The 25,153-nt window shown below is 42.8% G+C and overlaps 2 protein-coding genes across 4 annotated transcripts in view; one reads left to right on the top strand and one right to left on the bottom strand.

Annotated features, from left to right (window-relative positions):
- The window catches only part of gpc1a (glypican 1a), a 67,008-nt gene that overhangs the window by 28,067 nt on the left and 13,788 nt on the right, over nucleotides 1-25,153 (bottom strand). The window lies entirely within an intron of this gene.
- On the top strand, nucleotides 1,679-12,167 carry LOC144027105 (uncharacterized). Its single transcript, XM_077534402.1, has 6 exons — nucleotides 1,679-2,038; nucleotides 2,178-2,224; nucleotides 2,313-2,363; nucleotides 2,437-2,470; nucleotides 2,548-2,714; nucleotides 12,000-12,167. Exons 1-6 carry the CDS (start codon nucleotides 1,912-1,914, stop codon nucleotides 12,165-12,167), a joined length of 594 nt encoding a protein of 197 aa, XP_077390528.1. The 5' UTR covers nucleotides 1,679-1,911.

Genomic DNA, 25,153 nt, shown 5'->3' with positions numbered 1-25,153 from the left:
TCGCATAACATCAAAAGGCGTCGCACTAACTTGACTTGACCAGAAACAACGAGAAGGCAAGGAGGTAAAGAGAAGCAGGTGGCCAGCTGGACAGAGGAATCATCCGACAAAACACACACTTCTCAGTTAGGCTTCTATAGACAGTGAATCGATCAGATTGGCTGTGGCTAGACATGTGGGTAACAAGACTGACATGAAATTATCTGATTAGCTGTTAACCAGGTAAAGGGATTAAAGATTCTTGACATCACATAGCCCTTGACATCACATAGCTTAAGACCAGTTGAAACTAGATGTCCGTTACATCAGTTCAAAACAGACACTGGACCTCACGGTCATGACCCAAACTTAACCCCTGCATGACCCAGTCATGACACTTAGGAAGTTCATTAAAGCAAGGCAGTCTTTACTTAATGTCTTAAAATTGTAGTTATTGTTTGATAAATGGAAAATGAAATCATTGATAAACAACAGTAGAGAATTAGAACAACTTCAGCACTCTAATCACTCACTAATTAACGAGGCCTGGACTGCCTCATACATCGGACATCACATCAAAGTAGCTCATTGATGTGCAGTCAAAGTGGAGCAATGGTGAAGCAACTCCTTCCTTCTCTTGCTTCCCCCTGCACTTGAGTCCGAATGCCTCCATTCTCATATCAAACAGTATAATCAGCAGAATATACTACAGATGCACATTTTCTGCAATTAGCTTATATTGCATTATTTATATTACCTTAATCAAAAGTCTATTTTAAAGAAAATGAAGGCTGTAAATCAGGGGTGTCCAAACTTTTTTATTTGAGGGCCACATACAGAAAATCAGAGGGACGCAAGGGCCACATAATGTTATGAAGAGAAATTGTGTTGAGTCATAAAAATTGTACAAAGAATTTGTGCTTTTGCATATTTAGAAGAATGCTACAGTACATAAACCATTTTTTTTTTTGTAATATGGCAGTAGGGTTATTATAGTTTGGGAATTTTTCTATTTTAGTTTTTATTTCGTTTTGAGTTTTGTTTTTTATTTAATTTAGTTAGTTTTAATTAGTTTTCAGGGTGGTTCTTTTAGTTTTTATTAGTTTTAGATTTTTTTAAAAGAAATGCTTAATTTCAGTTTAGTTAGTTTCAGTATTAGTTTTAGTTTTTATTTATTTTTTATTTTTATTTTTTTATGTGTATTACTTGTGCGTAATATTTAAAAAACACCATGGGAGCGATGTCATCTGAAGGTGCTTTTCTATTGGGTGCTGCTAGATGATGTCACTTCTGTGTGACATACTTTCAATCGTCATCATTCCGGTTTTTATCAAAATAAATCTACTAAAAACTCACATTTGAAATCATCCCCAAAGGCTCATGCATTAAATTACTTACCAAAAACTAAAACGAAGGACAGGTTTTCTATAATTATAGTTAGTTTTATAAACATAAAATGTAGTTTGTTAGTTTTCGTTTTTTAACTCTTTGACCGCCATAAACGTTTAAAAACGTTCAGTATAATCCTAGGATAGGCCGCCATAGACGTCAATTGACGTCTACTATGTTTTTTTATGGAAACGGGTGGAGGAAAGCCTTGGGCAGCTGTGCTCCAAATATCAAGCCGATCGGGTTACTATAACGAGTATTCCTGGCCACGAGATGGCTGTGATGAGTCTTTTGGACAAGATCGGGTAGGAGACAACAGTTGAAGAAGAGAGGCTGAGCTAGAGTGTTGAGGGGGAGCGAATGGCTAACTTGGCTAAGAGAGTCAAAAAGTCTACAGATGGCAATCAGCTCACGCTTGATCCTTATTTTCAAAGCTCAAAAGCATCGACCAGTGCTCAAGAGCACAGTGATGACGGGGTTAAGTCATAGTTGAAGCGGTGACGCGGCCGTTTCGACCACGTCCTAAGGCCCCACCGGCTAGCGATGCTAACACCGGAGAAAAGTGGTGCACAACCGAGCACGTCTGCACAGATGACGTTTCATCGGACGATGACGACTACTATGGGTCCGATGCAAGACAGTCTTGGACAGTCTTCCAAAGAACGTGAAGGTAAGCGCTAACATGCTAAGAGCTTGCTAGTAAGATTACTTTCCTAACTTTTCGGTCGATCTGCTAGCAGCGTGTGTAAATGTGCTGATATACACTAAAACATCTATTACCTATACAAACGTGAATGTATATTTTATAGATCGTGCTCACAGCAACGTCCGACCGCTGGTTCTACGACAAAGAAAGGTAAAAAAAAAAAAAAACGTTTTCAATACACCGCAACAATAAAAGGAAAGTCTTTCGATAGTATTGTAATTGTATATGTTTCTTTCAGCTCCTCCTCATAGGGCCCAAAGTGACCCTTCTCACAGTGAGCAGAACAAAGGTAAAAAGAAAAAAAAAGATTCTCCACAGCACTAATAAAATATTTGATGGTAAACGTCTTCTATAATTTACAGAATGTGCATCAACCAATACATCCAAGAAAAAAAGGTAAACATGCACACACACACACACATTGCATCACAGTGCTCTAAAATAATATATGATATTGAAATGTATATTTGCAGATCCCAAAGATTCTGGCTGGCTTGAAGTTGATGAATTCGGCTGGCAGCCAACCATCTTCCCCTTTGCTGCAAAACCAGGACCAAGGGATGCTGCAGCAGAGCTGAATTCCCACCTGCCAGCTGACATCCTGGAGCGCTTCATCACGGATGAACTTCTACAGCACATCGTTCATCATACCAACCTCTACGCAAATCATCTGCAGAAGCAGACTGACAAAAACTGTTGCGCACGTGTAAATAGTTTGCAAAGAGTTTTCCAAATTGTTTGTTCGGATTGCTACTGTTGCATGTAAATAAACTGTTATTTTGCAATCAAAAAACATTTTTTATTGTTGGGGTACTGTTTTATAGAAGTTTAGGTGTTTGTAGAATCACTCATGCAAAAAAAAAAAAAGTGTCAAATTCACTAGAGTGCATGAAATAACATCGTTTCACAAAAAGCTTGATTTCTCCGTATTTTGGAAGAAAATAGAGGATTTGGGTGAAACGAAGCTGTTTTCTATTGTTGATTACTGAAGATCCGAATAAGGTAGAAACAAACTTTTTTTTTTAGATGAAAGATGAGACTTCAATCTTTCATTTGGTAGTATCCGCGTTTCCATAGTCCAAACACAACATTTTCTGTGGAGCTTGAAAGATCGGTAAAATTCTGTAAATCAGCTGGCACTATGGGGTTACCTTTTCCGAAAATGGCTGGCAGTCAAAGAGTTAAAAAGCATTTTCTTTTTTTTTTTATTTTGTTAACAAATTTTTTTGAATTTTAGTTTTAGTTATTTCATTAGTTTTTGTTAACTAAAATATCGTTTAATGGCTGTTTTTTTTTTTTTTTTGACACCCTCCGTTATTACTTTGACCGTCTCCAAACATTTTTGTTTTTGTTAATTTATTCTAACTGAGTCAAATGCCATTTTTAGCATATGTGGCGGGCCACTGAAAAGTGGACGGTGGGCCGCAAATGGCCCCCGGGCCGTAGTTTGGACACCACTGATGTAAATGGATGGAAGGATGCACTTTTATCTAAAATAATAGACTAACACTAGTTGGTAATTGTTGTTCATAAATAGCCACGTCAATATGGTTGATGATTATTTGTGTGCTATTAAAAGAGATGGTGTGTGCGTGTTTGAGAAAGGGGAACAGACAGGGAGGTGCTTATACAAGTATATTTGTGCGAAACATTACCAGACTAAAAATACCCTCAACTACCACAGCCCAGCCCTGTTTGCTGCCCACCAAGTGTGCGTGTGGTGTGCATCTGTGTGTTCAAATTGTACCAACCTCACGTATAGTACTATAATTTTCGGTCATTTTGGGAGTAGTCCAATGCGTTCAAACTAAGTGTTGCTTTTACTTTATTTCGCTCTGTAATACAGAACAACACATGCCAGCTATGTGACATGCTGGGGAAATGTCTGACTGTGCAAATTTGTTCAGCCAAAGGTGGATCAGTCAGGATGGGGCAGAGGTCACAGCGGCTATCTTTGACTGTGAGATTTAAAATAGCGTGCATTAGCAGCAGACTGTAACTGGCAACCTTTGTTTTTCTCTGTAGAAAAATAGTATTCCAAAAACAGGCATTGCTGTGTTCTTCAAGATACAAACTCAAATGTGAAAACTAATAAGCATGTACATTATATTGTGTTGCAAGTTCAGCATGTGTGAGATGCCAGGTCGTGAACTAGAAACTGCTCACACATAGATTAACTGATCGGGATTAGCAGGAGATTAGACATCAGACCTTAATCCAACAGCACTGTCACGGTCCTGGTGATGGAGAGGTGGCACATAAAATGTAAAATGTGGCCTGATGGATTCGTGTTGGGGTGTGGCGTGCGTGTGTGTGTGTGTGTGTGTGTGGGGGGGGGGGGGGGGGGGGGGGGGATTGCACTCCACGGGCATATTTGCCAGGAGTGTAATACTTGACATGGGAATGTGTGCTATTATTTCACAATTGAGGGGTATCAAATCTCCCGGACATGAGGAACAATATAAGAGGACAGCCATTTGCAGGTCCAGTAGAGAAATTTGGTGAAATGTACAATAACTGCCTAATCACAGCCGAGTAGACTGAAGGGTTTGGACTGAAGCCTAAGCAGAAAGATTTACAGTAACACTTGCAGATTAACCTCGCTGCATGATGCTGATTCACACTGTGGACTAGTCTGAACCTCCTATTACGAAAATATTTGCACTACAAGTAGCCTATCTAGCAATGCAGTTGTTTAAGATTATTTTGTGGAGTAGTAGGTGATAAATTGGTAGGAAAATATGTTTAAAAAAAAAAAAAAAAGTATATTCCAATAAATCAACTGTCACTACTGGCTGCAGCTGCTATTTTGATTATTATGACATCCCAATCCGTCTGGCAAGGTGCATTCATTTTCAAGGGATCACAAACAGCTTCAAGTCATTTTGACTGATGGATTTGTCAGATTCCATTCCTGTAATTTTGTGACTGAGGTTGCATTGCCAGGTTTACATGTAAGTGTTGCAATAAGTTATTAATCATTTTAACAGTGCCTTTCCTCCAATGCCTTCATGCACTAACCTGTGGAGTTGGCACAGCATTCACAAACAGACAGTTCATTGTATTATTAGAAGTGAAAGTAACAAAAGAAACAAAACCAGATTTTTGGAAACATACTTTGTTAATTTTTTATTTGTCTCACTCTAGTCTGTACTGTCTGTTACTTGTGTTCTTTTGCTGCTGCCTGTCTTGTCCAGGTCTCTCTTGAAACAGAGGGTTTTTAATCTCAATAGGACCAACCTGGTTAAATAAAGGTTTAATGGGGGGAGAAAATAAACAATGTTATGATTAGTGTAGTGCAAAACAACAATTTTTTTTTTATTTATTCATTTTACAGATAGCCCATTGAGATGTTTGACTTCATTTCAGCATATCTCATTTGGTGTAGTTCATGATTAGTGAGTACAGGTATTTTCAAATCTTATTTTTGTTTCTAGTGATCAAGTGTGAACTGCGCTGGTGCAGTTCGAGTTTGTATTATCACAGACAGAAAAGCATAATATGCAGTGACAAATCATGGTTCATTATTTACATAGCAGAGTACAGAGGATCACTTGATATGAATTTTTAATGATGAAATGAAAATAACTCATGGGGTGAAAAAAATGGCAGCATTATTTAAATACAAATTCCAAATACAACATAACAGTGCAGATTGCTGCACCTCTTAATTTTTTTGTCTTCAGCAATTGGCAAAGCTTCTTTAATTACCCCACATAGATTTGAAGAAAATAATTGTAAACTGCAACATCAGTTCAAATGTCTCCCTTGATAACTGTACAGTTTGGTAAACAAATGTTCATGCAGTAATTTCATATGTTGTGAATCTTTTTTTAATCTGTAAACAGCATACTCAGATGATTTAAATGAGTCAAATGGTCTGTCATTTATTGTAATTCAATAGAATTGATAAAAGAGGTGGCAAACAGCAAAGTCAGCAGCATGCGAGGTGACCTGCATCCTTCATCTGTATGCTCATTTGTTGTGTTGTAGACATGGGTTAAATTAGCACAGATTTTAAAAGTTTTTACTTACAATTACTCTTTTATGGCATTTAAGAACAAAAAATGTATACTGGTGTATACAGTACATGCCAAAATTTGGACACACCTCATTCAATACATTTGCTTTATTTTCATGTATATTATAGATTCTCACAGAAGGCATCAAAACTATGACAACTATCACAACTAATGAACACGTGGAGTCAAGCAAAAAAAGGAGAAAATAATAAAATAGCCACCCTTTTCTCTGATTACTGCATATTCTTGGTATTCTCTCAATAAATAAATTACCACTGATTTTCACATCCGCCGAAGTGGGGTGAAATTTGTTCTCCGCATTTGACCCATTGTTGTGATTGTGCTCTCAGGCTGTGTGATTTTGTTTTTTTCTATTAGCCTCTGATTGAGGGATGGGGCGTGTCCTCCTGCGCCGCACCTGTTTCCCATCCTCAATCAAGCCTTCATAAGGACTGTGACTGCTGACACTCCCTCGTTGGAGTATTGACCTTGCTACACCTTCGCCTAGTGCAGTATTCTGACTAGGGGTGGGAATCTCTGACATGAGGCCGATTCGATATGTATCTCGATACACAAGTTGCGATTCGATTGAAAAACGATTATCTTTCAGAACAGAACGGTTCGATACGGTTCGATTAAGTTTGGGAACGATACAATTTTCGATTCGATACGATTAATTTCAATATTCAAAATTTATAGTGACATTTGTTGCTTGTAAACATTAATCTTAAAACACCATAAATTTTTACAGTATCTACAAATGTGTTAAAAAAGAACAACAACAATGTCTTCTATATTTTTATATATTGAATCAATTATTTAAATGGACCACAACAAAGGGCTGGGCGATATGACTGAAAAATGTATCAGTTTAAATATTTATTAGTTGTTATTGACAGTTATAATTGTTTTTTGTTTTGTTTTTTTAAATTAAAAATAAGGATCAGGAAATTAAAAGGCTGATAATTCAATTTGAAATATAAATATTTAACCTTTAGATAGACACCAACACAATTAAACAGAATATGTGCACATTGTGAAGTATTTCAGAAACATTAAATAAACCTACCGTCCAGCCAAAAGAATGAAGCCACCTTATGGAACAATAAATCTATCAAACACATTTTAACAACTTAATATATCCAAAAATATTTCCAAAAGTGCCCTAACCTTTTTATCAACAATTTTTGTTTGTAACAATTTTTGTTTTTCTTTGCCATCACATTCATTTTTGGTTAATGTATGATATCTTTTTTGTTTTTTTAATCTGAGACACGATGATGACCACGGAATCACTACTGTTTGTTTTGTTTTCTGGGCTGTCGTTCATTTTGAGTTTGATGACGTAATTGCGGGCACGTCTCAGTTCCCTGCTGCTCATGCTAGTTGTGTACATTGACAGGGAGCCACAAACTGATAAATGAGATACTTGCAGTGTGCTTTTAGCATAGCTGGTGTGTTGGCTGTGGGACATACCTGTGTCGTTTGAATCCATGCATTGGATCGTCACGGGAGTTATTCTTTTTGGCTCGCGCGCAGTACCAACGCCGGCCCGGGACGTTGGTACGCCGAGTGCACCGAGAGGACTCGATAGCCATGGGAAATACCGAGATGTACGGCACCGGCTTCTGCTAACTGTCTCCAGTGCATGTTGTCACACGTTGTCACACGTTGTGCGCGACTGCGCGCGCGCGCGCTCGTGCCGTGTCGCGAGCACGGCGTTGACGGTAGGCGGCCCCCCCTCCCCCCAAAAAAAGGTGCGTAACGTCTTTGCATTCTGTTTACAACATCCGGGGAATGACGCGTCTCTGAGCGCGACTTTGCTAGCTCTCTGTAAACACGGAAGTAGCTTGAATACTGATGCTACTGAAATGTAAACAAAACAAGTAGAGCACGGTGCAGAACTCTTGCTATTGTTATGAAAACCATAAAGCCTCACTCGCAACCGATTCACAGCAACGCGATATCCGGTCCACAGCTTTACAAGCAATGTATCTAAGGATTCCCGGCGGATTTTGTATCGGTTGACAAGTCTGCTACCGATACGGCCGTTTAGCTCCCCTTAACGACCGATGGTTCGGTCGAATCGGTTTTTTGTCCCACCCCTAATTCTGACCTCGCGTGTATTAGTTAAATCTATAGCCTCGTCTCTTGTTTCCAGTTTGTTTCGTGAGTCCTTTTGATTCATAGTTTTCTGTTACTTCCTCAGCTTTTGCTAGAGTGTTTGTTATTATCGCGTTGAGCCGTTTCTGCTCCGTAGTTTTTTGTTTCCTCAGCTATATGCTTGAGTGTTTGCTATTCACGTGTTTTCTACGTCGCCTTTAGTTTTCTGCTTTGTATGGTGGGTTTTGTGTTTTGGTTTTGTTTATTCGTGTATTTTTGTTACTTCCTCACCTTGCAGCTTTTGCAAGCGTCTTTTAACTGTTTTTCTCCTGGCTTCGTCCGGCGTTTTTTGTTCTAGTTCCTGTCAAATAAATTGTTCAATTGTCCCCTCTGTATTCTGCATTTTTGGGATCCGCCTTCCAGTTCCACCGGAACCCCTAACACCCATCCCCTGGGGGAGCAGTGAGCAGCAGCAGTGGCTGCGCTCAGGAATCATTTTTGGTGATCTAACCCCCCAATTCCAACCCTTAATTCTGAGTGTCAAGCAGGTAGGCAATTGGGTCCAATTTTTACAGTCTTTGGTATGACCCGGCCGGGGGATTGAACCCACAACCTCCCAGTCTCAGGGTGGACACTAGACCACTGAGCTGGTTAGACCACTGAGCTGGTTCAATAAGCTTGAAACCACCTTGAAAGGGTTTTCCAACAGTTTAAGGAGTTCCCAAAGGTAAGAATGCCAAGAGTATGCAAAAAAGTAACCAGAGCGTAGGATGACTATTTTGAAGAACCTATCATAGAAAACATCCATCTATCCATCCATTTTCTTGACTGCTCATTCCTCACAAGGGTCGCTGGAGCCGATCTCAGCTGGCTTTGGGCATAGGAGGTACACCATTGACTATCCATCCATTTTCTTGACCACTTATTCCTCACAAGGATCGTGGGGGGAGCCGGCGCCTATCTCAGCTGGCTTTGGGCAGTAGGCGGGGTAGACCCTGGACTGGTTGGCAGCCAATCGCAAGGCACAGAGAGACGAACAACCACTCAGTCACAAGCACACCTAGGGACAATTTTGAGCGCCCAATTAACCTGTCAAGCATGTCTTGGGAATGTGGGAGGAGACTGGAGTACCCGGAGAAGACCCACACAGGCAGAGGGAGAACATGCAAACTCCACCCACAAAGGCCGGAGCCTGGACTCGAACCCGCGCCCCTCAGTACTGGGAGGCGCACATGCTAACCACTCACCCACCGTGAAAACACGTTTTCAGGTATTTCACCTTTTTGTGTTAAGTACATAACCACATTAGTTCATATATAGTTTTGATGTCATGAGAATAAAGCAAATGCATTGAATAAGAAAGTGTGTCCAAACTTTTGGCCTATACTGTCCATACACACTTCGGTAGTTATTGAAGATTTTATGATAACGATTGTTGAACTCGGTAACACATGCCTTAAGTTATAATGAATCTCTACATGGGAATTTTTGGGCTTGAACAGTGTGAGCATCTCTACACTGGCTAGGGGGAGCACAAAGGTTAGTGAATTGGAAAGTAGGGCACTGTGATGACTCCATGCACACTGTAGCATGGGTGTGTGTAGATAACCCCTAAGGAAACTGTCCACATGCCGTTGCCTTAAAATTACAAACCACAGTTCATGGCATTTAATATGAAGTGCTGTCTGTACCAAAATGGAAGGCGAGTGCAATACACCAGCCAGCTCATCCACCACTGTACTGTACTTGAAGGATCATTTCCAAAAGGAGATAAAAAGCAACAATTTAAAATAACGATTATGACATGTCATTCGTTGTTTAGAGACCCTTATTAACAGTCATGTTAAAAAAAAAAAAAAAAAAAGTTTAAATGTAAATTTATATTTGTTTGAAATTGTCCCACTGAAAATGTTTCTAGACAATAAAACAGGTTGCTGCTATGCACAGTGAGGATTTAAGAAATTAAATCTGTTGATCATAAGGAAATCAATTGTTTGTTACTGATATAGTGAGATCTATTAAAGGTGCAATTATTGTATTTTGATTGGTCACTGAAAACCCTGCTTCAGACCTATGTGGGATTAACCGGGAAAAAAAAAAGTTCCACAAAATTAGTAATTCACTCCTCAAATGAAGTTATTAGCAAAATTGCTGCTCAAAGAAAAGTTATTTCGAGACTTGCTATTGATCTTTAAAAAAATAAAAATAAAAATTAAAAAAAAAACCTTAGGGCCTACTAAAGTGCTTTTTAGACGGCAAAATCACTACTGTGGTTCTGGTGTCACTTATTAATGTTTCCAGTAGCTAGGCGTTAGACAATAAGGATTTTTTTTTTTTTTTGGCCGATCACCAATCAGCAATCAGATCAGAAGAATTTTGGGAAAAAAAAAAAAAAGATAACTGATTTGATCAGAAGCTGGATTAATAATACATCTATTTTATAAACGTTCATATTTACTCTACAGTCGACTGACGTTATTTGTGGGAAATAGGACTGGCCATGTTTGATTGACGTCAATTGAAATGCATGGGCGGAAAATCTAATAATAATCTTAAAAAAAAAATGCTGATTAACATTAAATTCAATATAACATGTAGGGCTCCATTTTCATGCCAAGCGCAACTCTGGCGCAAAGTGAAGTCGAACTGTGCACATGGGTGGACTTCTCTTTCTTTTTTTGGTATTTTCGTAGACTTTGCAGCGGTAAAACTCTGGGGCCTATTCACTAAAGGTTTGCGTAGCCTTTGCACGGCGCGAACCGTTAAAAATAGAGCAATCTGGGAACGCCTAAATCACTAAACACGCGCAGATGGGGAAATCTGTCACTAAGTGTGCGGGCAACCAGATTGTGCCACGGTGCGTCGGTGTTATTTGCGCATTGTTAAATTAAGTAATTTACATAAATTTGACGCAAAATATGCCCACCCCAATGCAAATGAGATGGATTGATTGATATGCAGCGTCTAATTCACTAACGCCAGCGCAAATAGCCACACAGAGTCTCGGTCCCCCACTGGGGGGGCAGGGGGGCCCGCCCCACTATTTTAGAAGCAATGGTTTAGGACAATATAACCCAAGCTGATCGGCAATGGCGGGGAGACATTTTACAATCATTTTTATGTGCCAGATGCATACTGTTCGCCCATGCCAACCTTTGAATATATATTTTTAAAAACCGATCACACCAATAATTTGTACTTTATGAATGAATGACGTTGTCGTCCTCTCTGCTCTGTCCAGCTTAATGGCGCTATAAACGCTTACTCTCGGTCCAACCTCACTTTCTGATAATGTCATTTTTCGCGCAACTGTTACTATAACAACCATGTTCTTGCCGCAAATCCATTGCCATGTGTGGTAAATCGGGTGCAAATTTGCTCCAAGCTGTCAATTTTGTGGCCGTGTTTGCGCCATACATGATTAGAGCAGGGGTCTCCAAGTTCGGTCCTCGAGAGCCCCTATCCAGCCCTTTCTCTCCACTAACACACCTGATTCATGATCGGGATCGTTATCAGGCTTCTGCAAAGCTTGCTGATTAGCTGATCATTAGATTCAGCTGTGCTGAAGGACGGAGGCATGGAAAATTGGCTAGATAGCTGCTCTCAAGGACCGGACTTGGAGACCCCTGGATTAGAGCAATATCCTTCGTGAATAGGTGGGTAACTGGGAAGTTTCGCGCTATTACCGGACGCAGTGCATTCTTAGTGAATATACCCCTGAGAGCAATGGCCGTTTGCGCCATTGTGGGATGGAACAATGTGCTTTCCCAGCCAATCGTATTGGCCTTCCTCATTTGCAGAGGGAGGAGAGCGAGTACGCCCGACCTGACATTGCGGAAACAGAAACAGAGTTGCTGGCACAGTTGATGAATCCAGGTCCAGGTGGTAAAAACCCTGAAACAGTGGTGTTAGCCACAGGCGCTGACTTAACAAGTGGAGATGACCTTGTTTACCTCCCAGTTGAGTAGAAGCACATGTGGCTAAAGCCAAACTGAGGTAGGGTTTTTACTTTCTGGACCAGGATTCCACAACCCTGCTCGCTGCTGTCCGTACATGACGTCAGCAGATAAAAGATCTGCCCTTGCAGATGATCATGTGGGCAATTTAAAACCACCTTATCTCCAGTAGACTCAATTATTGTAACGGTTTTCTGGCTGGACTCTCTCAAAAGAGCATCAAACAGTTGAAGCACATTCAGAACGCTGCAGCTCGGGTTCTGACCAAAACAAAGAGATCAGAACACATCACTTCAGTCCTAAAGACTTTACACTGGCTCATAGTTAGCTGTAGAATAGATTTCAAAATTCTGCTAGTGGTCTATAAATCATTGAATGGTTTGGGTCCTGAATAATTTAAAGAAATGGTGATTGAATGTAGGACTCTGAGATCTGCAGACTTAAGCCTGGTTCACACAGCAAGATTTTAAAATTGTCGGCCGATTTCCAATCTTTGACAGACACCACACGTGAAGAGAAAAAATCCCGGGAGTTCCAGTTTTGAACGTACCGTGCGTGGTGTGCGGCCACACTGCACAATCAACACACTCCAGACGAGCCGAGTTCATTCAAGAATGTGTCGGGAAGTCTCGCAAAACCTCTCGAGATTAAACGTGGCTTCCGAATTGTCAACATGAGTCGATCCTGGTTTTCAGCCGAAAAAGCGGCATAAAAAGAAAAGGTGTTGTTTCAAGGAGTGTAAATGGGCACTTGCGAGACATCGCTTGCCCTCGGCTCGGTGCTGGCGGCGCGGGTTGGCGTCCCACCCGGAGACCACGTTTATTTGTGGAGAATGTGTGCGTGTATAAAAAATAAATAAATAAAAAGAGTGTAATAGCGCGAGCACGGATTTTCTGCTACGTCATGACTGTTTTGATTTTGGATTCCCACCGGCTTCCTCGCTGGCTCGCTTTCTGATTGGCTGCACGTCACTGTCAATCTGCTGCGCAGAGCGAAATCAGGCCAAAAAATCCAACATGTTGGATATGCCCGATTTCAAGTCGGGCGTCCTTCCGAGCGCCAATATCGGGAGGCGGCGTGTGTGGTGACAAGACACACGGCAGGATTATCTGTGAAGATTATCGCTTGCGTCTTGGCGCGTCCTTACGATTGTTGGGAGGGGGAATTCGGGGCTAAAATCGGGCCAATTCTCCTGCCGTGTGAACCAGGCTTTAGGTCACAAAAGTGTAACCCAGAGTTAAGTAAACATGCTAAAGCTGCAGCTGACAACAGAAATGAAGCGAGCCCCAAGCGTGATATACTTTTAAATGCAAGTTAAAAATGTTTATTTTTCCTACATCTTTGATGAGGTAAATCATGTTCGTTTTCCTTGTAGTTATTTTTAGAAAACTATTACTCTTATTTCTTTACACCAGTTGACTTGTTTTTAAGGGTTTCTAACGTGTTTTAAAGTTGTCAAATGTAAGTTCTTTTAGTCATTTTTGTAAGCTACTTTTGTTTTTTCTGCTTTGCTTGTGGATGTCATTAACAAGCAAAATATATATATATATATATATATATATATATATATATATATATATATAATTTTATAACTAAATACTTCATTATTCGACAGAATGTTCAGTGGGATATCAAAATACTAAAATATTTGATAGCTGCAGCATTAGAAATAATTGAGCTGAGTGAAGGAGATAAAAAAAAATGAGAACATATAAATAGCAAATAGTGATAAGGAGGTATGGGGTTAAATGTGGCATGGAACTGGTGCAGGAGGATAAAAATGAAAGAGAAACAGTGTTGTTGTTTTTGTTTTTTGTTTTTTAACACTTTTTAGGGAAAAGATGGAAACAATATGTGTTACTTTTTCCACTGTTGTTTTTATTCTTTTACACGTCTCATTTGGGGTGATTATATGGACGCAATTAAGGTTTTTCTCATATCATACTAATGTGATTATATGTTGTTATAGTGCAGAAATCACATTAGCAAATGGTAATCATTACCAATCACATACATCAACAAGCTTTGCTATACAATTATGTAACAAGCCGTATTAGTTCAAATAATGCCCCATTTATTTTTCACATTATAATAAATATTTTTTTTATTCATCTGCTTTAAGTTGAAAAGGGGGATGTGGGTGTGGGACCAAGTTCAAGTAAGGTCTATCTATAATGAATTGCACTCTGTATATTCATATGATATAGTTGATATGTTGGGATTTGACATGATTCATTAATGTGGATTGCTTCATTTGTACTTGTTGCTTCTTAAAGCAACAGCAGCAACAAATAGAGAGCCTGATTATTAGCTTGCTGTTTTAACGTTCTCCTATTGAAATCAAAACAGAGTACAGTAGTAAAGTATGTTTAAATAAACGAATAGCTTATTTCCAAAGTGCTATTAATACATTTGTAATGTTCTGAGGAAAAAAAGACCCACACCTGCCAATTTTACAAACATTAATTTGAGATCTCAAAACCTCAACCTGTCAGGGTGAAAAATTGCAGTGGCCTAAACATGAAAAGACTAAGGCCTCTATATTCGGAGACAGGAACATGTGCGCTTGGCGTAAAAACGAGCACATCTTAATTTTCGTGCCAGGACAAGTCTAGTTTACCGTATTTGGGAACTCAGAAGACCACGCTGAGTGCGCCTTTGAGCGTTCCGGCACACCAAGGATGTTTTCTATTACAGTACATGCCCCTGGCACACCTGGCAGTTTGCTGACAGAAAATAGACTACACATTATAACTGACACGACAAGGAGAGGTAGGACTCAGACGCAGGATAAAGGTAGGCCACCAAGGCAACAGGTTTATTTCCGGCCAACAGCTGTCTCCTCTCAAACTGAGAGGAGAACAGGGAGTCAAAAAGGTGGAGAACAAAAAGCGCTCCACTGGGGAGGAAAAAACAGGCAAAAGGCACAGGGGACAACAAAAAGCGCTCCGCTAGGGAGGAAAAAGGGCTCAAGGCACAAGGGGTAACTAAAGGCGCTCCGCTGGGGAGGAAAAGGCACAAAAACAAGGCAAAATGACAAGGCAACGGGAACAAGGACATGAGGACTGTGGGACGCTTCCATGCACTGCGATGTGACACTTCGGCAACGGAGGGGAGAATGCAGGTGGCTTTTATTGTGGCAGGTGGTGATGATCATGGGCGGGGACCGGTAATTAGTGAGCTGCAGGAAGGGCAAGTGACCTGGGGTGAGAGGAGAGTTAGACTTTCAAAACAAAACGGGAAACATGGACACAAAAATAAAAGCATGAGCGTGACAGTACCCCCCCCCTCAACGGCCGGCTCTTGACGGCCCAGGAATGTCAGGGTGTTCTTCATAAAATTCCTCAATCAACGAGGGATCTACGATGAACCGGGAGGGAACCCATTGCCTTTCCTCCGGGCCGTATCCCTCCCAGTCAACCAGGTACTGTCTCCCGCGGCCCCGATTACGAACATCCAAAAGTTTCCTAACCTTGTAAACGGGGCCGCCTTCAATCATCTCTGGGGGGGGGTGGGTCGGTTTCTGAGGGTACAAGTGGGCTTTCGTGGACTGGTTTGACTTGACTGACGTGGAATGTTGGATGAACTCTGAGGGATCTCGGCAGGCGGAGTCGAACGGCGGCTGGACCTAAAGTCTTGGTTACAGGGAAAGGCCCCACAAATCGCGGGGCCAGCTTTGGACATGGTACCTTGAGTCGGAGGTGTTTGGCTGACAGCCACACCCGTTGGCCTGGGCGGTATTCGGGCCCCGGTCTCCTTCTCCGGTCGGCGGCCCTCTTCACCCGGTCACCCTGGCGTTGAAGCGCCATCCGGGCCGCCGACCAGACTTTGTGGCACCGACGGATCATGGCCTGGACCGAGGCTACCGTCGCCTCCTCCTTCAACTCGGCGTAGAAAGGGGGGTCGTAGCCATGGACGCATTTGAATGGGGTGAGACCTGTGGCAGAAGTCGGCAGAGAGTTGTGTGCGAGTTCGACCCATACCAGATAATTGCTCCAGGTAGTTGGGTTCTGGGAGATGAGGCATCGGAGACCGGTTTCGAGCTGCTGGTTTAATCTTTCAGCCTGCCCATTGGCCTCCGGGTGGTACCTCGAAGTCAGGTTGGCCTTGGCTCCTAGGGCTTTGCAAAATTGTGTCCAGAATCGGGAGACGAACTGTGGTCCACGGTCGGAGACGATGTGCAGTGGAAATCCATAAAACCGGAAAATGTGGTGGATCATGACGTCTGCGGTAGTTTTGGCGGATGGGAGCTTGGATAGTGGAATGAAGCGAACCATTTTGGAGAATCTGTCGACAACGGAGAGGATTGTGGCTTTACCATGGGATGGGGGTAGTCCGGTCACAAAGTCCAATGATATTTCTGCCCATGGTCTGGATGGGATTGGTAGCGGTTGGAGAAGGCCCATCCGGGACTGATTTGAAGTCTTGTTGCGGACACAAGTCGGACAGGCAGCGACGTACTCTTATCGTGGTTTCCAATGCCGGCCACCAGAATCAGGCTCGGACTCGTGGAATCTTGATAAGGCGTCAGCTTTGATGTTTTTACTGCCTGGCCTGTAGGTCAGAGAAAATGAAAAGCGATTAAAAAACAAGGACCATCTGGCCTGTCGAGGGTTGAGTCTCTTGGCCTGGCGTAAATACTCCAGGTTTCGATGGTCGGTCCAGATCACGAAGGGGTGTTCTGCTCCTTCTAACCAGTGCCTCCACTCTTCGAGAGCTACTTTTACTGCTAGCAACTCCCGATCTCCGACCGAGTAGTTGCGTTCCGCTTTTGATAGCTTCCGTGAGAGGAAGGCGCAGGGATGTGTCTTGCCGTCCTCTTGACATCGCTGGGACAGTACTGCCCCAATCCCAATATTCGAGGCGTCCACCTCCACCACGAACTGGCGTTTGGGGTCAGGGACTTTGAGGATTGGGGCATTGGTAAAGCGAACTTTTAAGTCCTTAAATGCTCTTTCGGCTTCCACATGAATCGAACCTGTGGGGAGGTCAAGGCGTGTGGGGAGCGGCAATGGTGCTGAAGTTTCTAATGAATCGACGGTAAAAGTTGGCGAATCCGAGGAACTGCTGAACTTTCTTTCGTGAGTCCGGCGTGGGCCAATCTCGCACGGCGCTGACCTTGTCTGAGTCCATCTCCACCCTTCCGGGTGAAACGACAAATCCCAGGAAGGAGATGGTGTTGACGTGGAACAGGCTCTTTTCCGCTTTCACGTACAGCTGATGATCCAGCAGGCGTTGCAAGACTCGGCTCACGTGGTTTTGATGGCTTATTTGGTCAGGAGAGTAGATCAGGATATCATCCAGGTAGACGTACACAAAGTGGTCAATGAAATCCTTGATTACTTCGTTTATCAAGGCCTGGAAGACTGCTGGAGCGTTCGTGAGGCCGAAAGGCATGACCAGGTACTCGTAATGTCCCCGGGGAGTGGTGAAGCCAGTCTTCCATTCATCCCCCTCGCTGATCCGGATGAGGTGATAGGCGTTCCGGAGATCGAGCTTTGTGAATATCTTAGCTTGTTGCAGCTGGTCGAACACCGAGGACATCAATGGCAGTGGGTACCGGTTCTTAACCGTGATGTCATTCAAGGGGCTGTAGTCAATGCAGGGGCGTAGGGATCCATCCTTTTTGCTCACAAAGAAAAAGCCTGCCCCCGCAGGCGAGGAAGACGGTCGGATGAGGCCGGCTTTCAAGGAGTCGTCAATGTAAGTGTTCATGGCCTGGCGTTCGGGTCCTGAGACAGAGTACAGTCTCCCCTTGGGGATGGTTGATCCTTGGATCAAGTCAATCGGACAGTCATACGGTCGATGTGGAGGAAGAGTCATGGCCTTGGTTTTGCTGAACACCTCCCGCAGGTGGTGGTAGAAGGCGGGAACGGTGTGTAGATTCGGGTATTCCTCTTGAGCTGACGAGGCGAGGGACACCTGGTGAACTTTGGCTGTGGTGGTCCTGGGTGCTGGTTGTTCCAGTCCGTGCGTAATGCAGTCCTCTCCCCACTCCAGTATGACTCCGGAGTTCCAATCGATTCTGGGGTTATGTAGACGCAGCCAAGGGTGTCCCAGAACCAAAGTGGGGGAAGAAGCATGGAAAACATGGAAGCGCAGAGTCTCGAGGTGCTGTCCGATTTGTACTTCCAGGGGTTCGGTGATGTGGGTGATACTGAAGAGCTCCTTGCCATTCAGCGCTCTAGCCTGGATGGTCAGGGGAAGAGGTTCGGTGGTGGCTCGTACTTTCTTTACGAGGCCCCAGTCCATGAGGCTCTCGTCGGAGCCGGAGTCGATGAGGGCTGCCAGCTCGGTGGTGAGATTGCGGTGGGTTATCCGGATTTGCGTGAGCCTGTGGTCCTTGGCGGGTCGGGGTGACGGGGAACTCACCGGTGAGCCTCTTTTAGCGGGGCAAGTTCCCACCAGGTGGCCAAGTTGACCACAGTAGTAGCAGCGGCCCTCTCGGCGGCGACGCTATCGCTCCTTGGGCGTTAGCTGAGCCCGTCCAAGCTGCATTGGTTCCTCTCTGGCATGGCCCACCTCCCTTGGTGCCGGTCGGGGTGGGAAGATGGGCTGCGGCCTCCCTGTCATCAGTGGCTGCGACCGGGAGGTGGATTCCTCCTTCCTTCGGAGTCCACTGATCTGGGTCAGTTCTTGGCGACGATGATCTGTGCGGATCGCGAGGGCGATTAAAGCGTCCAAGTCCGTGGGGAGTTCTACGGGGATCAGGAGTTCTTGAATGGCGGGTGAGAGTCCTTTTATGAAGTGATCATGTAGTGCTGTGGAGTTCCAGCCACTGTTCGTTGCCAATGTGCGAAAGCGGATTGCGTAATCGCTCACGGGTTCTCTGCCTTGTTGGAGACGGCTCAACGCTCATGCCTTCTCTCGGTCGTTGTTCTCGGGATCGAAGACTTGGCGCAAGGCAGCTTGAAAGTCCTGTACGCTCTGACAGACCGAGGAACCCCTAGCCCATTCCGCGGTTGCCCAGGTTTTGGCCCGTCCAGTCAGGTGAGAAATCATGAAGGCCACCCGGCACCGGGCTGTGGAGAATGCCTGTGGTAAATGTTCGAAGTGGATATCACATTCCGTGAGGAAAGTCTGACAGCGTCGGGTTCACCGGAGTATCGTTCTGGGGAGGCCAGTCTTAATCCTACCCCGGTGAATGACGTGGTCAGGACGGAGAGTTCAGGATGGGAAAGTTGTCCGGTGGGGGCTGGAGCTCGACGCCGCGTGTGGCTCACCAGCTCGTGGACCTGGCTGGACAGCTCCCCCAGCTGGGACATCATGGCTTGCTGGATCCGGTCCTGGTTGTCAAGCCGGGCCTCCTGGCTCTGCAGTGTAGCCTCGACCTTGCCTGCTGGGTCCATGCTGGCCGAAGTGTACTGACACGACAAGGAGAGGTAGGACTCAGACGCAGGATAAAGGTAGGCCACCAAGGCAACAGGTTTATTTCCGGCCAACAGCTGTCTCCTCTCAAACTGAGAGGAGAACGGGGAGTCAAAAAGGTGGAGAACAAAAAGCGCTCCACTGGGGAGGAAAAAACAGGCAAAAGGTACAGGGGACAACAAAAGCGCTCCGCTAGGGAGGAAAAAGGGCTCAAGGCACAAGGGGTAACTAAAGGCGCTCCGCTGGGGAGGAAAAGGCACAAAAACAAGGCAAAATGACAAGGCAACGGGAACAAGGACATGAGGACTGTGGGACGCTTCCATGCACTGCGATGTGACACTTCGGCAACAGAGCGGAGAATGCAGGTGGCTTTTATTGTGGCTTGATTGGTGGCAGGTGGTGATGATCATGGGCGGGAACCGGTAATTAGTGAGCTGCAGGAAGGGCAAGTGACCTGGGGTGAGAGGAGAGTTAGACTTTCAAAACAAAACGGGAAACATGGACACAAAAATAAAAGCATGGGCCGTCACGCCGGTGGCGCGTGACAATAACAGCCAAAGCAGGTCTAAGTTGTGGCGCAGGTGGTTTAATGTCATTTTGGTGGATTTGATGGCGGCACAGGCAGACAGATTCTGAGCTCTGGACATGTGGTTGTTGTCATTATATTTCATTCATAAATATGACAACATAGAACTGGCTGGATCATTGTAAAAATCAATTCACTGAACAAATTATTATTATCATCAGCGGCACAACTATGGCGGTCTACCATTGCCCACTTCACCGCAGCTAACTTTTCATCACCCACAAATGGAGATGTTTTCGCAGTTCCTTTTAATTGTACTTTGTGTGTGCCGATGGCTTGCATGGACGCCATTGAGTCCACTTCCGCCGAGTAAACCACGTGCCTCCCCTGCACTGAATTTAAAGGGAATGAGGGGACCCGCATGCCTCTGTTGGGAGCAAGCCAGCTGTGTTCATGCCCATAATGGTGCAAACGCATATTTCTACCTGGAATAAAAACAAAAGAAAGAAACCTCCTCCACCCATGTGCACAGATTGACCACACTTTGGTCTAGACTTGCGCTGGGAATAAAATGACGTGAGATTTGTGACAGATGAGAGATCAGTATCAGTTTTCACTTGGGTTTGTCCAAAAAGATTATCGCACACCATAAAATCATATTCATGTTGATGAACATATGTGCATATGTTTTTTTAATGTATGTGGGTGCAATGTATTTATTCAGGCATGTAGTCAATTAAATTAACTAATTTGCTCCCAAAAACTGTTTAAATGTTTTAAATGCCCCAAAGACGTTTATACGTTTTTTTGTTTTGTTTTGTTTTTTAGAAAAAAATGTTTTTGTTTTTTATAGCATACAGAAGTCTTTTATGCAGCTTCTCAACTGCAGAGAATGGATGAAAAAAATTGAAGTAATTACAAAAATGTCCAGCAGGTGACAGCAGAGTATAAGAGATCAACCACGGCCATGATGAAAACAAGTTGTTTCCCCACAATTCTAAACATATTTGAAATACAGAAGTGTACTTTTTTTCCTAATGAAAGAAGAGATTCTAATCTTTCTTTTGGTAGCTTCCATGTTTTGATAGCAATAGAACACAACATTCTGTGGGCCTTGCAAAATCAGTCAAAATCCAGTAAAACAGCTGGGAGTGAAGGGGGTTGCTCCAGTGAAAATGGCTGGGAGTGAGTGAGTTAAAGTAGATGCATACAAGACTCGAGATTTTGATCCATTACAAATCATCTTGGATACTTTTGGCAAGCCAAACATTTATTTTAACAAGGCAGATAGATCATTACTATCTTCTTCAGAAAACCAGCATCCAATAAACCAAAACAATCCTGAGCCATCCCCAGTCCAATTTTCCTGCAAGCCGGGAACAAAAATGGTCTCATTTTGTTGCTGTGGGTCATTTGATCACAAGGGTGTGTGCTTCTCTACAAGATAATGCATTTGTGAATGAAACTTTTTGGGAGGTATTGGCTTTCATGGATCTTTAAACACACACGCGCACACACAGTAAAACAGATAAGCTCTGTGAGTAAAATATGCTTGCAGGCACAAAGACAAAGCAGCAGACAGCAGGAAAGATGATGACTTGCATTCATATGGCACTAAACCTGTGGGACAATAGCAATGTGAGCAGGGACATTAGAACATTAGAACGCTAAAGGCATGAATACCGAGCATGCATTCCACATTACACTCTTAGTGCTCAGTGAAAGGTAAATTACAACAAATAATGTAAATTACTGCATAGACGGATACTCTGGCTTCATATTTATTGCACTTGATATTGCACTTGAAACAACAACAAATAGGCATACTGTATTTTCTTCAACTCTAAACTCTCATAATTCAATGAAGTGTAAAATAAAAAGATTGACCATAAGTTAAACCAAAAGGTCCTTGAATCTCTTTGTACTGTCATTTCAATAACTCAAACTGACATGTGCTGCTCAGAGATATTTCATGAGATTCAAGTTACTCACATCTGGTCCTTATTGGTGAACCCTGTTATATTGAAATAGACACCTAACACAGTACATTCCTAAAAGAGGCAGTGTACGCAAATATCCATTTTTACATATTACGCAAGTGAGATCTTCTTGCAGTTCCTTCTAGATGTACTTGTGTGCACCACTCTCTTGCATGGACGATTCGATTCGATACCGATTAATCCCGATATGAATTTACAAGTCGATTGTTGCGATTTTTTTACTCAAATTTAGAAAATAGCATTCAGTAAACTTATACATGTACACTGTAAGATTTGTATGAAAATGCATTATTTATTGATCTGAAACTTCAGTCATATAACTGTGAGCCACTGTATTTAACAAAAAGGTTGTAACATTTTTAATGTTTGAACAGCGTTGAAATAAAATATTAAGGCTTAATGTTCCATTAATATAACATTCTTCCATACTTAAGGTGTGAAAGTTAGACGTTTTGTTGAATATTTTTTCATCAAAAATGGATGTTAAAATATCGATTCGGCTGCCTATTGAATCGATTCGAGAATTGCGAGCTGTAGTATCGCGATATATTGCCGAATCGATGGTTTTTTACACCCCTACCAACTACCAAAATCTACTTCTGAGGGTTTACAGGGAAATTTGACTCAGCCAATAATTAGCACTTCTGCGCTTGTCTCATGCAGTCTCACAAAGAACTGTGAAATAATTAAAAAAAAATGTCTCTGTTCCAGCCATTTCAGCTGAAAATGCCTAAAAAAAGTTGCATCAAAAGTAAATTTGATGATGTTCTTGAACCATTCAGCATAGTTTTGGTCTCTTTTTGAAGATAACATTTTGAATTTTCTCCCAAATAGTCAGAATCTGTTTAAGTGTGACTGGCAATGTCTGGCAGTGAGTAATGCAAGTTTGAATAAATAAAAAAAAAGAAAAAAAAAAGACACATTTTTTGTTTGTATAATTATTTTTCACAAAATCTGCCTTGAAAATGAATATAGATTGGTGACTAGGACTTGAAAACACTACAAGATCAAAGCTTGAGGTCTTCCCTAATCCCAGTTCAAGTTTGACACTAGGTCTGTTTCCATTACCCTCAGTTTTGCGCAAAAGGCATGTTTCGCAAAAGTAAGCTGGTAATGGAAACACCGGATTTGCGAAAAAACTCTCAAATATCGCAAAAAAGTTTTTGCGCTCTCATGAGGTGGTTTTTGAGACGTATCGAAAAAGAAGTATTTCGCAAAAGTGTAATGGAAACACTTTTTGCGCATTAGCAGTCATGTGACACCCGCCCGGTCACGGAGGAAAGGAATGTAACACGTTGTTTATGTGTATTTTTATTAAACTTGCAATTACTATTTGTTTTGAGAATTAATATCGGTTTTGTATGTTAGTTTTACATGCTGAAGTGATTTGTATCGGCTACTGCACGTCAAAAAAGAGAGAGCGAGTCTCCTTCGAGAAGTTGGAGAGGAGAGCTTGAAATCGTGTCTTGCCATGTCTGGTTCATTTAGCAGGGAGGACGCCAAAAAACATCAGAAACTTTTAACAATTTGTAACCCGCCTTTTACCCAGCCTCTGCATGGGAACAACCACATTTTAGATTACAGGAAGTAGGAAGTACGGTGCCACTCACTTTCGTGTCAGAACTGCTTGCTGACTGCCGAGGAAAACACACAACAACACCAACACTAAATGCCCGAAACCGCCCGATGAGGGGTGAGTGGTTTTTAAACCAATATAACTACACCGGGCGTCCGTCTACGGTAAACATCATGAGCACCTCCTACAGAACAGCGAGGTCTCGTGAGACGGGACATTCCGAGAATTGCGCCTCAGAAGCGAAACTCTCTTCAATGGAAACACCGACAATTCGAAATTGTACTTTATCGAAATAGTACAATATCGCTTTTATTTTTGCGAAAAAGGGTAATGTAAACACACCTAATAATATGACAGAAAATGAGCATTTTATACAGGGTTTTCCAAAACAGGGGTTTATCCAAAAATAAAGTGTCATTGGAGTGACCCTTGAAAGCCCACGTCAAGTCAGTCAAGATAAAAAATAATTTTAATCTGTCATTATTCTACTCTAGCCAATAGTAGCCATAGTTGAGACTATTCACATTTAGACATCATTTTAACATGAACAAAGACAATGGGCCTTTATGACGCGCTATGACGCACTTTGTTATTTTGTCCCATGACGTTTGCGCGGCTGGCTTTCTCAAAAAACAAAAAAGCTGACAAGACCTCAATGTATTCAGAATTTAAATCACCATGAAATCGTTGTGACTGGTTACTGCATGGTACGAGGGAGGACCTTTTACGCACAATGTCAGGCGGAGGGTGTTTGACTTCCAAAACTGAGTGACACTGGCAACCAGCACGTCGATGTTTTGAGGATCTGATTGGCTTTTCAAAACAACCATCGCCGAGAGGCTTCGCTGTTAATGGCTCAAGTGACCTTTTGGAAGGATGACCTTTTGACGCACAAAATTGGGCTGCATAGATCTTGTGACCGATAAAACATCATTCTATTGGACCAAACAAGGTATCATTTAGAAGTCAAGGTGTTTGTTACCAAGTACGGCGAGGCAAATCCCTGCAGGCAAAGTGGAGCTACAAGTCAACTTGGGTCGATGATTGTGCGCATTTTGGAACTTGGACGCACCTTGCAACAGCCAATAACGTAGCTTTATGGATTAAAGAGCCAGTGTGGAAGAAAATAATTCCTGGAATACTTTGACTGGACCCTTTTGGATGTTTGAGGACCATTGGGTGGAGTTGCACATGTTGGGAATGGAGGAGGCCAGAAAAAGTGAGTTGCGCCTGTTTTTTTTCAATCTATGATTGTCTGTAAATTCTCACTGTGATTGTATCTTAACAAGTTGGACACCATTCAAATCTCCAGAGGCTTAGCTGTCAAATGATGTATTAAATGTCCGGACAAGTACAGAGCTGGCGACGTGCATTGCCTTTCTTTTTCCAAGATGGCCGCAGAACCCACCAGTGGGCCCTCGGAACGTTAAGGGGTGGAGCTTGCTGGTCAGACGAGAACTGTTTCAATGATATAGTAATTAAAGTGACGTGACTATATTTGGCAATAACAGAAACTGCATTATCATGA

The sequence above is a fragment of the Festucalex cinctus genome, chromosome 10 (assembly GCF_051991245.1).
Source record: "Festucalex cinctus isolate MCC-2025b chromosome 10, RoL_Fcin_1.0, whole genome shotgun sequence".
Taxonomy (NCBI): domain Eukaryota; kingdom Metazoa; phylum Chordata; class Actinopteri; order Syngnathiformes; family Syngnathidae; genus Festucalex; species Festucalex cinctus.
The sequence above is the reverse complement of the archived record's forward strand: the minus strand, read 5'-3'. Positions and strand labels throughout refer to the sequence as shown.

Bases quoted from the DNA above. Each gene is read 5' to 3' on its own strand.
- LOC144027105 (XM_077534402.1), top strand. From the start codon at position 1,912: ATGCTAACACCGGAGAAAAGTGGTGCACAACCGAGCACGTCTGCACAG. The intron at 2,225-2,312 runs GTAAAAAAAAAA...TGTTTCTTTCAG, and splicing joins TGGTTCTACGACAAAGAAAG to CTCCTCCTCATAGGGCCCAA. The intron at 2,364-2,436 runs GTAAAAAGAAAA...TATAATTTACAG, and splicing joins TCACAGTGAGCAGAACAAAG to AATGTGCATCAACCAATACA.